At 30.9% G+C, this 16,710-nt stretch overlaps 1 protein-coding gene across 14 annotated transcripts in view; it reads left to right on the top strand.

Moving 5' to 3' along the window:
• The first annotated feature begins 251 nt into the window (after nucleotides 1-251).
• Nucleotides 252-16,710, top strand: part of LOC107371074 (plasma membrane calcium-transporting ATPase 1) — a 44,737-nt gene continuing 28,278 nt past the window's right edge. For 4 of the 14 annotated variants that reach the window (XM_015939041.3, XM_015939040.3, XM_015939043.3 and 1 more), the window contains exons 1-8: nucleotides 252-1,293; nucleotides 1,469-1,594; nucleotides 3,679-3,813; nucleotides 4,671-4,706; nucleotides 6,345-6,428; nucleotides 7,726-7,914; nucleotides 8,292-8,497; nucleotides 9,034-9,276. In XM_015939041.3, coding sequence (XP_015794527.1) covers nucleotides 711-1,293; nucleotides 1,469-1,594; nucleotides 3,679-3,813; nucleotides 4,671-4,706; nucleotides 6,345-6,428; nucleotides 7,726-7,914; nucleotides 8,292-8,497; nucleotides 9,034-9,276 — 1,602 coding nt within the window. In that variant the 5' untranslated portion in view covers nucleotides 252-710. The remainder of the gene's footprint in view (nucleotides 1,294-1,468; nucleotides 1,595-3,678; nucleotides 3,814-4,670; nucleotides 4,707-6,344; nucleotides 6,429-7,725; nucleotides 7,915-8,291; nucleotides 8,498-9,033; nucleotides 9,277-16,710) is intronic. The other 10 variants (XM_089267947.1, XM_089267951.1, XM_015939036.3 and 7 more) reach the window with 5 other exon arrangements.

The following is a 16,710-nucleotide window of genomic DNA, read 5'->3' as shown; positions in this document are numbered from 1 at the left end:
GGAATAAAATTAGAGAGCGAATTGAAAAATCTGATTTTCAAGTGTTCAGCCTATTCTTTATCAAAAGAAATAATCTTGAATCATCTAATTAAATGAATACTGAGTAATTAAATAACTGTATCAATCGTTGACAATAAACTGTCGTCTTTCAACCGCATGATGGCAGCATACAAAATGATTCTGATTGGCTGTGAAGATAAGTCTAGATAACACAAATGAGTTTGAAAGCGCTGAGTAAAAGTAAGAGATTCAATATTGAGAAATGAACAGAAGATGAAACATAAATTGACTACAAGCTACGGTAGAAGTAATTTTCTCTTTCTTTTTACAATAAATCAATTACCTAATCCATTAATTTAATTTTTTTTTCAGTTAATCTTTGATATTTTTACTTGTTTTCATGTAATATTGTTTAATTATTTAGTGGAGAAACGTAAAATAGGATCAGCCACAGGAGAAGCTTGTGGTAATAAGCCATAACTGTTTTCATCTTCAATCAAATGCTCTCTCTTCCAGTTTACTCTTTGTTTGGAACCGAGTCCGGTTCTCAAGCTATCCGGTTAAAATCTCTTTTTACTATTCTAATCCTTAATTGTGTTTAATTTTCAATGAATACATTGTTAATGCTCATCGTTTCATCTAAATTGTTATTGAATTTGATCATCATCGACTGATAATTGACATCAATCCAATCCATCAAAAAACCAAAAATGGAGACTCGGAATTATGGTGTTACACTTAGTCAGCTTCGTGAACTAATGGACTGTCGAGGGCCAGAAGCTGTAGCAAAGATTCAAAAAGATTTTGGCGGAATCCAAGGGTTGTGTCACGGACTTCATACCTCGCCAAATGAAGGCCTCAGTGGTTCACCCAAAGATTTAGAGGAAAGGAAAGCCGTTTTCGGTTCTAATGTTATTCCTCCTAAACCACCTAAAACATTTCTACAATTAGTTTTTGAAGCGCTACAAGATGTAACATTAATCATTTTAGAAGTTGCCGCTGTTATTTCACTTCTGTTATCACTTTATTCTCCACCCGAGGACGAGGAAACAGCCGGAGGTGCCCTTGAGGAAGAATCAGAGGCCGGTTGGATCGAAGGAGCTGCCATACTAGTCAGTGTGTTCATTGTTGTTCTTGTTACTGCCTTTAATGATTATACCAAGGAACGACAATTCCGTGGCTTACAGAATCGCATTGAACACGAACATAAATTCTCTGTGATCAGAGGTGGTGAAGTTATTCAGATTCTTGTTAATGAAATTGTGGTGGGTGATATTTGTCAAGTTAAATATGGTAAAGATATTCTGGATTTCTTTCTCCCCATTTCTCTCTGCATTTTAATTCACCTTAAATATTCAACATTTACCTTCTCAGTGTGACATAAGCTAAAATTTCTAGCTTATCTCCCTTCTTCACCAGCTTAATTTATCGTGATTTTCTCATCTCATCTTATTTTATTCAACTTTAGGTGATCTTCTTCCCGCCGATGGAGTACTTATTCAAAGCAATGATTTAAAGATAGACGAATCCTCCTTAACAGGAGAATCTGACCATGTAAAGAAAGGAGAAAATATTAATCCACTTCTCCTCTCAGGTGAGATGTTAATTCATTTCATTTTTCCATTCACCATTCCAAGACGAACCCCTCATTCCGAATCTCGTTAGTTTTCTTCATTTCCACCTTCTGAATAATTTATAGATATTTAGATTTCTTTCGATTAACTAGATTCTTTCGATGACTCCAGTTGAAATTAAACCTTTTTCATCTTGATTGGAGTTTTAAAAAATCGCAAATCAATCACATTTATGTGATTATTGATAAAATCGTAACATTAGTGGATTCATGCAAGAGTAATCTGAACATTTGAAAACCTTTTACTTACCAGTATGAAATGATCTTTCAGTACATTTGCAATTAATATTTTTAAATCATGCTATATTTATTGAATCAAAACATATCTTGAATCTCCTGAGAATGAATTTAGTATTCCATGATGCGCAAAGTTTTTCTAATAAAAAGAAGAAGAGATTAAAACTCATTTTCTTCGACTGTAGCTGTAGCTTTTTTTTCCTTTTTTCAATCGCTTACTGTGTTAATCTCATATCGATCCTAGAGCCGCACTTTCTTTCCACTTCTTTATTCTATTTTTAACTTAATTAACTTTTAGCAGATGACAACTATCACAATGAGCTTTATTGACAAAATAACAATATAAAGCCTTGAAAATTAAGTTGAAGCTTTTTATGATCCTAATGCGCATCTTCATTGTACAGATGAAGAAAAAAAAGAAACATAATCTTTGATTTATCATTAACAGTAATTGATTGAAATACCATTATTTCTGATAAATGTACTTGACTTTACTGAATTTAGAAAACAAATTGAAATTATTAACATGATTCAGTTTCTTCCTCTTCTTGTCCAACCAATCAATTAATGGTAAAAGAGTACAATCGCGCATAAAAATAGTTCCTAATCTGATACCTAAAACTTGACATGTCAAAGCAATGGGATGGATAACAGAGTGAAAGACAGAGTGAAGCAAAAATACACAATATTGAGCAAAAGATTTCATTGTATTCCAAATTGTTTACTCTCTCAAATTTTTTCTTCCTCACATTTCATTTATCTTATCTCATGAATCTTCAGTTTTACTTAAACTTTTTTCTTCTTCTTTGCCATAAATCCAAAATCCATTTAAAATCTTCATCAACCAGTCACAATGATAACAACAAATTTAATTTGAACATCGTTAAGATCTGAACTGCTTCCAATCTTCAAGGAAATCAATTCTATCAGCAATACTTCGACTTTACTCATAACCCTTTCAGAGTAAAAGCAACTAACTTTCCCCCAATTTAATTGATTCATATCATGAAGAACAGAAAAGATTCACAATTTTCAAATTCTTGGTGTCTTCAAATGTAACATCGAGAATACTTTTCTCGTTCCTTTCTTATTTTAACATCAGTCGTTTGCAGCTAAGAATAGCTCAACATTGATTCCACAGTCTAAGAATTGGATCAATTAAATCAACTGGCAATCAACAGCCAACCAGAAATGAAATCTGTGTATTTATCAAATTTATGAAACAATATTTTTCGCTTTTCTTTGTAAACTTGATATAAACTGGTGACAAAACTAATTGATAGTCATTCAGACAATATACACTCGCTGATTAGCAACAAACCAGATCTAATTTTTAATGTCTGAGTGAAAAATTTTAATCTTTACATTTCCTCGTTATTTGATTTTTCATTAAAAAATATTGTCTCCCCATACTTGGTTAATTTGTTTTAAATAGTCAAATCAAATTCAAAACGATAATAAAAATATTAATGATCTATAAATTTACACTATTACCAGGAATGAAGAAGAAAAAAATTCAACTGAACTTCAGCTACATTAAGCGCTTTAGAGCCAATATTTTTCATTTTAGATTCATTTTTGTCCCATTGTTTAGCATTGCTTCCCGCAAAAACATTTGAAAATAACATTTATTTGCCTTTCAATTGGTTGACTTGAACCTTCCTCTACTTACGGACTGATAGGAAACCCAGAAAACCAGTTTTTTACCGTCTACTCTACTTCTGCTCAATCTCTTATTCACATATCAATTGAGCCGGTTTCCATGTTTTCTCATATTCTCTTCATTTTTTCCCCGTTATTCAACACAGGTACACATGTTATGGAAGGTAGCGGCCGAATGGTTGTGACCGCTGTCGGTATTAATTCTCAGGCCGGTATAATATTTGCTTTATTGGGTGCTGCACAATCTGAGGATGACGCTCAAAAGAAGAAAAGGAAAAAAGGTATATTTTCGTTGGATTTTTCTTCCCTTTCTTGTGTAAACTTCAATTTCAATTACAGTTATAATTATCATTAGTTTAATTATACTTTAATTTTATCCTCTTTGTTAATGATACCATTGGTACATCAATCATTCTAAATATATAAAACTCTCTCTCTCTCTCTGTCTCACCAGTTCAAACACTTTCTACTTTTATCAGAGTATCAAATGACCATTTCACTCTGGGTTGTCATAGATATATCCATTTATATTGATGAAATTGAGTGTTAGTTGACTGAAGAAAAGGTTTACTTAACCAATAGATTATTAGACATTGTAATGAAAAAAAGTTTCACAGTTGATTTCATTGAATGAAAAAGATGAAGTCCATAATAAAAAAGCAACATTGCCTCAGGATCAGATACTAATTCAACTTTCTAATTTGATACTAAAATAATTTTGTAACCAACCTTGTATTACACAGACTAGTTGTACTAGTTGGTTAATTTTGAAACTCAATCGATTGATTGACCTTTTTAATTTTCCTCTTAGCCATTACCTTAACTACATTCACTGTAAACAACATAATTTAAATTTGATTGGTAAATGCATATACTTAGTTTACATTTTTCAGATACTTTTCCAATCGTCATTAAACGACTAACAATAAAAAAAACCAAACCTGAAATGATTAATTCAATTGCAACCAAAAATATTAACAAGACATCAATTTTTCTCTTTCCCTTCTCTTCTCTCTTTTCATGTATGATATTAACACCATTTTCATTGGTTATTTATTCATTGACACCATGAAATAATGAAAAAAAATGAAATGCTTGTCTTTCGCTTCCTCATTCCTCTTGCTCTTTGGTGAAAAAGAAGCAAGAAAAGAAAAGAAGAAAGCAAGCCTCCCAGGTGATTATAAACAATAATGAGTGTCTATTTATCTATGTCTTCGTCTCTGTCTACTGTCTACTGTTTATCGTCTTCGTCACTGTCTATTTGTCATTGTTTGTCGATTTCCTCTCCCTTTGCTCCTAATTTCTTTCTCTCTCTCTCCAAATAACATCCATTTGCCTCACACTTGTCTCCTTTGCGCTCCTTTACATCTCTACTAATTGCATGGCTTTTAATTTTGATCAAAGTTAATTAGATTAGCATCTTGCACCAATTCCTATTGTCTCAGCTAACTTACCCACATTAACTAACTTTTGCTTGTTAGCATACATATCTTTCAGTCTGTGACCCAAATGCATTTGTTTTTGCATTTTCATATATTTACCATTTCGTTGGCGATGATGGACTTATCTCTTCAATTTCATCAATCATACAACAGCCAAGCACCCAAAGAAAAACAAACACACCGTATAAAGTGATTATACACTAGAAAATCAATTTAGCTCCAATTAATCAAACAATTCTGTTCAGCTTGAGAAATACAAACCGCTATTCACTTTATATTCACCGAAGCTCACCAAATGTATTTTAATTGATAGTCTTTTGTACTTGTTTCAATTGAAATTTTCTTTTCATTTTCAATCATTAATCAGCTGAAAGTTTCAATCTTTAAAAATTGTTCCTCACCTATTAAAATGCTTTCAGTTTTTTTGTCTTTTAGTCTTTAGTTTTCTGGCTCCATTGCTTGGTTTCAATTTCACCCAAATTCTTATTGTCATCACTTGAGTTTCTATTCCTTTCGCAACTTTCCTCTTTAAACAAAACCAGCTCAGCTTTCATGCTTTTATCAACCAGTTTGCTGATATATATTTACGTTCATCTCTTTTACCAGAAATCAATTTCCTCATGAACTTGCTCAAGAGCATTGGCAATTCTTACCGTTTTATAATAATAGTTTTATTAATAGTACATTACTCGTGCTGAAAATGATAATCTCTCGATTTAAATTCATATTTCATATTAATCATATTTCGTAAGGAGATAATATAAGGTGAAAAAAAGCCAAAGAAAATGAGAACTTTTTTTTAGTCAAAACTTAAGCCTTTTTCCCCTGTAAATATTGAATTCCTGTTCGTGACCACCAAACCTCCTTCAAAACTGAGCTTCTGACCAACCAAACGAAGCATGTCTTATCCTAAACTGTCTTCACCCCTCTCTGTCCATGAATCTCACGCAATCATATTTCCCTCCTTTACCTTTTTTTGCCTGCTTCATTTTTACTATTGATTAATTGTCCTTTCATGTATTTTTTCAATGTTATTTTGTTTATATATTTTTTATCATTGACCATTTGTTTAACGATACCTTTTTGCGTCCATTTTATGTTTTTTATTTTACTTAACCATTTTTATTTCATTTTAATTCAATTCTATATATTTTCTATATTCTAATGATATTTTAATTGCTTGAATTTCTCTTTCTTTTTTTTTGTTGATTTTACGAAATGTTGCCAATTTAACTTCGCTCTGGATGAAAAAAAACATTGCTGGTAACCCAACCTACACACATAAATATACATAAAAAACCCTGCACTTAAAATAACTGCTCATTCGGTCCATGTTAACACATGTAACCAAAAAACACAAAAATGTTCAGCCAGGAACAGTGCATGCTCCAAAAACGATCTCAGCCCGGAATTGATCCCTTTAAATCAACCTAGTGTCTACAAAGATATATATGGTAAAATGAAAACGTTAACGAAACACTTTTTTTTTGATTATTTATTTTTTCCTTACTTATTCCTTTATATTAATTACCTCTTTATTGTTGTTATTTTTTTCCTTTCCCATTATCATCCTCATCTCTTGATCAGCATACAACAGACAAATAACTTGAAAGTCTTCATGTCATGTGATTATACCTATGTATACTTATCTTGCTGTTAACAGAGCAACCAGAGTAAAAACAAAGAAAACAAAAGTTGACTCAAAATTGTGTCTCACCTTGGCTAAATGAATCCAAAATTAGGACTGAAATGAAGCATACATAGAATACTAACTTGGCTTCCTCTCTGATTCCTCTCTTTTTTGGCAACTTTCCATCATGTGTGAACCATCTATGTATATATATACATATATTTACGAACACACCTAGAAAATGTCTCTTCTCTCTACTTTTAATATCTATTTATTCCTTTACTCTCTTTCTCTCTCTCTCCCTTCTCTAAGATGATGATGGAAGAGTGATTAAAGTACATGGTTGTATTGTTATTGGTATACATCATGGATATGAACCACACTTTCGCCCTTATGAGAGATGAACATTATCAACAATTCAGATCAGATGCATATGAAGTTAATGATTTTAAAAAGTTTCATCTCTTCAGGGGAACAGCTTCAATTTATAATAAAAATGGTAGAGAGAAGAAGCATGAGTCAAAGTGTAAATATTCACATGAAAGAAGCTGAAAGAAATATAAAGGAATCAAGAGTGAAACAAGGGTCATGTATCACTATGAATAAAATTCTGAATTGTTCACTGATTCTCTCATCATCATCATCTTACTAATGGCTTTTCTTTAACACTTTCCTTTCATTTCAACTCTCATTCAGTTATCTCTTTCTTTTCTCTCCATTCATTGCAATCCTTTCATCTTCATCTTTCTTTTCAACTTGCACCTTTCACTCTTGCCTTTCTTCGTTTTCTGGATAATATGCTCAATACTTTGTTTCTATCTCAAGATCACATGACATGATGATCTTTCAATCCAGATATTTGACCTTAAAGCACATAATTTTTGAAATCATCTGAAATAATTGTGGATCTCAAGTTTAATCATGTTGAAAACCTTTTTTTTTTATCTCATCCTTTAATGTTTCTACCATGGCTTTTTATTTCTCTCATAATTTTTATTATCAAACTTTCTATCGTCATTAGTTTTATTATAATCACTTATTTTTATCCAACCCAATTTAAACATTTTTTTTGTTTCTTCTCTTTCTCTCTTAATCACTGCAATCAATTGAACTAATTGAAGATGAAGAATCTAATCAAGATGCTGGTAACTCACACACGATGAATGCAATCACTGCCAATACTCACGGTAAAGAAGAGGCACCAGTTGACTCGGATAAACAAAAACATGAAGAGGACTCTAATCCTAGGAAAGAGAAATCCGTTTTACAAGCTAAACTGACTAAATTAGCTATTCAAATTGGTTATGGAGGTAATGAATCGCCGATTGTTGATGCAGCTCATGTCCAGGCCATCATTTCACCTTGAAAGATGACAGTACAGAAAAAGACTTTGTTGATCCATCATCATGCAGATCATTGTCATACTTATTTTGTTACTTTTTTGTATCATTATAAAGTATACCCAAGTCTTGATACACACCTTTACCTTTATACTTTTTGTATTATCTAGTTTAGACTGATGATTATCTTCAAGTCTGGTTCACGAAATTTCTGTTTTTTTTGCTGTCATCCAGTCATGAAGCTGTAATGATCAACAACTCTAGTTATATCTTGAAGATATCGATCATTTTATACTTGAATTAATTTGGCTTTTTTTCTGGTTCCTTTTTGTCTTCTCTCTTAACAGGTTCTGCTGTAGCAATATTCACTGTTCTCATCTTAATTTTTCGATTCGTAGTGAAAAAATTTATAATCAAAAAGGAAAGATGGTCAACACCCCATCATTTAAAATATTTTGTCAAATTTGTGATCATCGGTGTAACTGTTCTTGTAGTTGCTGTCCCTGAAGGTCTTCCACTTGCCGTAACTTTGGCACTTGCATATTCTGTCAAGGTGAGCTACTCACTTAACCATTATAATTGAATATCATGATTTACGTCATTCCAGTGAAGTAGATGAGGAAGCAAAAGGCGAACATGATAACAATAATGGTGATGATTTGAAATTATAAGATAATTAAGATGATGAGGGATAAAAGGCTACTTGAAACGGCAACTTTCTTCTTATAACATCAGATAACATTGCGTCTACAATAATGAAATGTTTGCCCAAGTCATTGACTTATCATTGGCTTTTGTTTGTTTAAAATGTTGAAAAACTTGAATGAAATAATAGTAAACAATTTTTCCTAATTATTAATGAGAATTGCATTCAACTATTCAAGGTCAAATTATTAGCAATTGAACAAGACAATCCAAATACTTGACTCAATTACGTTGACATTTAATAATGAGAATGATGAAGATGAAGAGCGATAACAATGAGTGAAGAAACAACAATGGATTTTAAAGAGAGAAAGAGAAATGCAAATAAGTTCAATATTTATTCAAATTAATTTTTTGTTTTCCTTTTTTTTCTTATTTCTACAGAAAATGATGCTCGACAATAATTTGGTCCGTCACCTTGATGCTTGTGAAACTATGGGTAACGCTACTGCAATTTGTTCCGATAAAACTGGAACTTTGACAACAAACCGAATGACTGTGGTTCAGTGTTATATTTGTGGAGAAAGATATACATCTGTTCCTAATTATGCGCAACTTCCGGAAGAGGTTGCCCGTACCTCTGTAGATGCTATCTCCATCAATAGTGCATACACCACCAGAATCATGGTAAGCACCAATTAATTAACCAACAAATGATTACACAAAATTGGTTCATCGATAAAAAAGTTTCATTTATGAAATATAATACAATACATATAGGGTTCTGTGAATCCATAAACATTGACAACTTAACATAACTGAAATGTAAACATTAATCCCATTGCAAGATTGAGAAACAGCAAGAGCCACCTAAGGCTTTCACCCTTCTCCCTTCCTCCCTTCCTCCCCTGTCCTTCCCTCTTTATCATCATCATCCATCGTCTTCCCTGCTCCCTGTACACTCTCTAACACCCACTCCATTTCTTTAGGATATCCTGATCTATCTGAGAATAGGGTTTGGTTTGTTTCTTCTCGATATCGACCCAACTTTTAATGGAACCTTTTTTGGGACAAATATCGATCAACACAGAAAAGGGAGACATATTTTTCCACCCCTTTTTTATATTTCTCCATCTCTATCAAACTCTTTGCCTCTTCTCTCTCTCCTCTGTCTATTCTCACTATCTTTTTTTTATATTCTTCACCGACCGTTTTCTCAATTGGAACGAATCTACAAGGAAATTCACTCGCATGGAACTGAGTTCTGGTTAAAACATAATGAATCGTTACTTAGTCAGCTATTTAACTCTCATAGTCGTCTTTCTTTCTCTATCTTTATCCTTTCTTTTACTCTCTTCCATTACTACTTTTCATCGCCATCATCAACAACATTATCTTCATCTCCATCTTTCTGATGGTCTTCATTATTTCCAAGCAATGGAAGTAATTGTTTTTTCTTTTTTGTTCAAATCTTGATGATGATGATGATGATACTGTAATGATAAGTAAAACAGTCTCTCTATTAATAATGTAAAACAATGTCCCTTTCTTAGGTGATATTTGTTTTTTATTTGCCTCTAAAACTACATTGTTTAATAGTTGCAAAGACGCCTTATTAGGTTAACTTATTTTTTGATAAATTGCAATAATATTACAATTCTGAAAACAAGATTAAACATAGTCATGTGACCTTATGTGCTCTGTTGTAACGATAAATGCGCATGGTTACACCAAGAGAAACAAAATTCTGTTTTTATCTGTCTACTTCCCTTCATTATTTTCAATCATTTTTCCATTCCTTTCTCTCTTCATCTCTTTTCATTAGTTGAACTTCTCAGATTTGCACAAAATTTGCTTGTAATTTGATTCTTACAAAAAAACTCATTCTCAACAATAAATCTGATCTGAACCCAGAAAAATACCCAAATCTGGTTTGACCGGAACATTGAAATTGCTAAGCTTTCAGTTGATCAGTTTATAAGCAAATTTTCATTTTCTGTGTAACTCTTTTTACCATCTTGTTTAAATATTACTCCAATAACCTTTAACCTTAAACTTGTACCTCAGACTGAATATATTTATATAAATATATTTTTTTCATCCCAATGGAAATGAAAGACAAGCAGAAAGAACAAGAATAACACAATTTACTGAATCCATTTCAGAACATAATGGAACCACACCCGATGGTATCCATCCTTTTCTCCCTCCAATGATTTCAAACTATAAAGACCATGTTGATTGTCAGTTTTTTTTTCCAAATTCATTGTCAATCTCTCAAAACTGTCTTGCAATCTTTTCTCATTTTTATATCTTTCCTTCATTTTATCTTCATCTTTATGTTCCCTATGAAAGGTCAGTAAATAACATTGCTTCTGCAATTCGTCTATTTTTGCATCCTTTATCCCAGTTTAAGCCAAAATCCACCCAAGATTTTTATCTACTTCCATAAATTGAACACTAAAGTTCAATCCTAGATGACCTTAGAATCCATGTTATATACAGTTTGAATTTCTTTTTACTCCCATTTCAAACAGTAATGTTGATTAAGTGACACACACAAATCATGCATCGATTAACTAATTGTTCATCTCTTGCCATGTTTCCCCTTTTGTTTGCAAATTTGGGTAAAAAAACTTGAGCCCAGATCAAGTTGTCCTTTGGTGATTACAATTGAAATTAATTCTTGAAACAAAAAAAACAGCAATTTTGAAGAGCTAAATGAATTATGAAGTATAATTTTTTTACCTCTCTGCCTATCATTTTAGCAACATTAATTCAGCATGTCTCGTTTAATTAAAATCAGACAGAAAAAAAAGAAAATATGATTCAGAAGAAAATGAACAAGTAAGAAAAGACAGAGAGAATGATGAAGATGTGAAATGAAAAGAAACATGATGATGTTGATAATGATGAAGAAAAGATGACGTTACAGAAACGTTTAATGTTTGATCAAAAACACTTAATACCAATAATATATACTCAAGTTTTTTGTCTTCAATCAACTGAACGAACTAAAAACACTTGCATTTTGTTTGCTTTTTTACGTCAAACAATCGATTGATTGTACTTTGTATACATTTTTTGCTTGCCTATCAAATGGAAATCAAAGAGAGAGAAGCAAAAAAAACAGTCAATGGCTCCATGTTATTAACTATTGAAACTCTTTCTCTTTCTCCTTCTCTTTCACCTTAAACTAAACATTTTCTCATGCAAAAATGAAGCTCATGGAAAATTTATGACCCATTGAAATATTCATCATGAAATATGTTGCAAAATATATTTTTATTGTACCAATGGTTTACTTTATTCACTCTCTTATTGATAATGCCTTTTCCCTCTTCAATATGCTAGTCAACTCGACAATACTTTGCTGCCAAATTATCAAAAGTTAACTAATGATCAACTTGTATATCTTGTGATCTGATTTTATTTTATTGGTCGATAAAGTTCATTGAGGAAATAGGAAGAAATTAAGCCAAAAAAACAAAAACGTAAACAACCTTCATGATTAATATCTAAACAAAAATTGATCATCTTATTGATGATGACCTAAAATAGTGAAAAGTTATAAAATTGTCTAAGGCCAAGTTACTGTCTATTGCTCAGTTGATTGAATTGTAATCTTTTCGTTGCTTCCATTTTGCAAACTGTTTCTCAATTGTTGGCAAAACCCTGTCTCTCTGAACAACGGGTTACATGGTTTATGGTTAATGTAATCATTTTTTGGCAAGTGCATTAATCGTAAAAATTCAGTAACAGTAAAAGTCAGCTCTAAATTATTTTAATAATATTTGACTTTTTGACATTTTTTACATTCACATCAAAGCTGAGTCACAAATTTTTTTTCTTCTTCTTCTCTCAAAATGATAATCTTTCCCATTCATTTCAACTGAATAAAAGCAAAATTTTCTTATGGTCATTTCAACTTTAAATGTTATCCCATTGCATTGCCAAAATGATATCAATGATAATGCTTGATATTTGTACCATTTTGATAATTTGATGAACAAAATGCAACCAACCTTTTCATGATTTCAATTTTTGATTGCCTTTTAAAATGAAATGATTTCAAATTCATCCGACTATTGTAAGCTAAATATATACATTACTGATCAGCAAGTGAAAAATTTAGATAAATATCAAGAGGCAATTGTTGGTTTAGATATATAAAAATAAATATACAATATACCAAATTATAAATAAAAGTGAAGCAAGATGTTATCTTAAATTGAAGACCTGGATTCATTGCATCTTTTTTTTCCTCCTTTCATTTTGTTTTCCCTTTTCTAGATTCAGCTTTTAATCGTACTGCTTATTTTCAGGGGAAAAGGCAGAATTTCTTTTCTCTCTCCACCCAAGAAACTTATATTTATAAACAAAATGTTGATCTAACTGTATATATCATGTTATATATATATAATTTGATTCAATGGAAAGGCTTGTCAGCTGCAAATTGAATTGATCAGAACTTGCAGTTTGACTTGCTGGTGAAAGATTCATGAAACTTGTAAACATATCCAGAACTGAAAAGCTAAAATGTTAGAGTAAAATGAGTTTTCCCATTTAAAGCTGCATTCAGTGTTTTCCTCAACTTTCCTCTTACAGATTGAATTTCATTGAGAGTTTATTAGATTGGTGAACAAATCTATGCATTTATAAATTGTCAGTTTTTGACACTTGAAATTTTGAACCATTTATTGTCCTCAATAACATTGTAATATGATTGAATTGACCAAAAACCCAATTCTTTACCAGAAAAAGTCTCTTTTTTCATTCATGTTTTTCCCTGTTCAAATTATTAGCTTTTCATTTCCTATTCAATATAATTGATTATTTTTATATTATTTTTATTCATATTATTATAATTATTATCATTATTATTATTGATAAGTTTGTTTGCAAAGTTGTTCAATGTAAACACAACATTTCAATTGATCAACTTAATGATTGCCATCTGGTGTATTTTACAATACAAACTAACTACCAATCAACCAACTTGATAACTTAATTTATTTACTCTTTTCTTTCCTTTTCTGGTTTCTTTTTTTCTTCTTCTGATGACAAAAAATTCTATTCATTAATATTAATTAATCTAATGGCATCAATAGAGATTCTGTTATTGAATGTTGAAAAGTGAGGCAAACAAGAAGAAAAATGTTTCCTTTTAAGTGTCATTCCATGTTAACTTAAATTCCTTAAGGCTAAATATACTCTACTGTAACTGATTTTCAGGAAAAAGCTGATTCACTAACTTGTACACTTTGTTGTATTTTTTGTGTCCTTTTGTCTTATGTTTTCAATCAATTCCAGATCAATTGAAATCATCTGAGTTTAACAAAAAGGTAACCTTTAATTCTGCAAGCTTTTATGTTTAAAAAAGAAGTAAAAAAGAAACGTAACAGTAAATTATTGTTATCAATTGGCCAGTTTAATTCCTCTGATTTTCAGACCTCAAATGCTAGTAATGATGTACCATTTTCTTGAAGCTAATCGTTTCAAATTATACTTTACCCTTTCCTTGATCATTATCATTTCAGTTAGTTTTCACTTCTCCTTTTTTATCAACTAAAACAATTTGCAACTTGGTGTGATGATGTTGCTCAAATCGCATCATCTACTTGTTTGTACCTTAGCATTTTGCTTGCCAAAAAGATTTGACGAAACGAATGAAAATGTTTCAACTTCAACCTTCGAACATTTTTATTTCATTTTATTTGCTTTTCACTTCTTGCGTTGTGTGTGTGTTTTTTATCAAACACACAAAAAGAAGTGAAAAGCCTTTTGCTTCCCAAATTATCTTGAATCTCATTGGAATCATTCCACATTACGGTTTAGTGACGAATTGATTCTATTACCATTTAAACAATTTTAAACAACAATTTACAAGTGCAATATTCAACTTAAATTGCTCCTCAATTTTCATTATTCAATTTCAAAATTGAATCTTTCCAACTTTTCCACTCTTTTTCGCCTTTTTACTCTCGATAATTATTTTCACTCTCTGAAATTCAACCTAACTCAGCCTATCAAACTTGAATCATTATCATGATTACGTTAAATAACTTTGTTGTAATTTTTGGCTACCAAAAATGAATTATATTTTCCGATAATTATCTAACTTTTTTTCCCCTTCTCTGTAATATAAATCTATGATAATTGCAATTTCTTGAAAAGTAACATCTTCTGTAATTGTTACCATTTCTGGTGTAATTATTATTCCTGATTAAATGATTACCTTTTGAGTAAAGGTTGAATACTCGCATCTGATCATCTTAATATCATTTGATATTATTTTTCACATGTAATTACATTTGCTTCTCAATTGTCTATTCATCACCATCAATTGACAATTTTCCTATTTATCATCATTGTTCCAATTAATTTACCAATATCCAGTGATATCCATCATTAACAATCCCAAGTCAATTAATTATCAACATCTTTTGCGCTTTCAATTTTCACCGTTTACCAATCGTTTCCGTTAACAATTAAGCCCATTATTAATCATCTATCTCTATATCAATTAATTAGTGTGAAAAAAACATGAGATCATTTTTTTTTACTTGAAAAACAACGCTTTAATAGCTTTACCTTCAAGTTTAAAGTATTTCTTATCCTTTCTCTGAGTAAAGCTGCTATTTTCATTCAAGAGCTTAAGTTGTTATTAACATTGATCTAAAAATAAAATTGAAATGGTTACTCAACGTTAATTGGGTCAATAACCCATTTCAAGCATCACTTATTATAATAATAATCATTTGATAATTATCTAAAAATGTCTAATGAATTTCCATGATAGACTTTCTTTCCGTTTTCCAAATTAGTACAATTTGTTTAATCATCTCTGATTAAGCGAATCAAGTTACGTGTTTATGATTTAATGGATCAGTTTTGTATCAGGAAGAACGAGGAAACTCAGAAAGAGCAAAAATAAATATACAGTTGAAAATAGTAATGTTTATGTTGAAATTAAAGTCAAAGAGTTACCCAAAGAGTGTTCGTGAGTTGACTTTCAACTGGAATCTCAACAATATTGTTTGATATCTCATGTTGTTCAGACCATTCATATGCAAGTCAATAAGAGGCACAACACACACACACACAGAAAAAAAGTAAACCTGAAAAAGTAAAAAGCTAAACTTATCTCCTTTTCTGGTTTGATATGATCGTATAAAAATATTAGAAGTTGCGAGAAACTTTGGAGTAACCAAGCAAAAAATAATGATTGTTGCATGAGCTTGAACGGTAAATGCTTACAGAATTTAAGAAAAGGTATATTCCTTGTTAACATTCACTCCTATCTATATCAATGTCCACTTCATGACACTTACATTTCACTCTCTTTTCTACTTTTTCAGTTTCTTAATTCTATAAAGAAAAGAAAAATCTTATCTCACAATGTATCCAATTCAGGGAAAAGTGAAACTTATCATTCTAAACTCACTCCCAGTTTAAGCCTTTTACCTTATTCTTGGCTATTTTATATTTCACTCTGTCCTTGAAAAACTTTATTCCTGTCAACTTGATGCAACTCTAGAGTCACAATTTTGGTAGATTTCATCACGAGCATGATGAAACTTTTTAATTGACACCGATAATCGTTTCGAATCTGATTCCTTGAAAATTCACTGTTATCTGGTTACAATGAAATATTTTGTAACATTCATTTAGCAAATTGCTATTTACTCATCTCATATTCAGATGGTCATTTGTTTTATTTACAAAACTGGAAAATTGTTTCAACTGTAATATTTGAAAAAAGTTTTTTTTCGATTTTCCTCTCTTTTCACCTTTCGAACTCATACTTTATTGTTCAAATAGTCAGATGTTTGATAAGGTTTCAATTACTTTCGTGTTCTCAGTTCTAGTTTATGCTTTTCAAATGAAACCTTAAATGATTCTTGCTTGAAGAAACAATTGATTTTGATGAAATTATTGACCGTTTATCCATCATTTGCTTCCAGTTATTACAATAGTCGAGTTTCAAGTAGACATCACTTTTACATGTAAATGGAAATTATTTTACCATTAAAATTAACGACAATTTAATCTTCAACATTTGATTGATTTTCAGATTGTTTTCAGTTTTAATTCAATTGTTGTTATAATTATTGCAAT

Source organism: Tetranychus urticae, chromosome 2 (assembly GCF_039701765.1).
Source record: "Tetranychus urticae isolate SD_2017Ah chromosome 2, NJAU_TeUrti_SD_1.0, whole genome shotgun sequence".
In the NCBI taxonomy this organism is placed as follows: domain Eukaryota; kingdom Metazoa; phylum Arthropoda; class Arachnida; order Trombidiformes; family Tetranychidae; genus Tetranychus; species Tetranychus urticae.
Note: the sequence above shows the minus strand (reverse complement) of the source record. Positions and strands in the feature narration are given on the sequence as shown.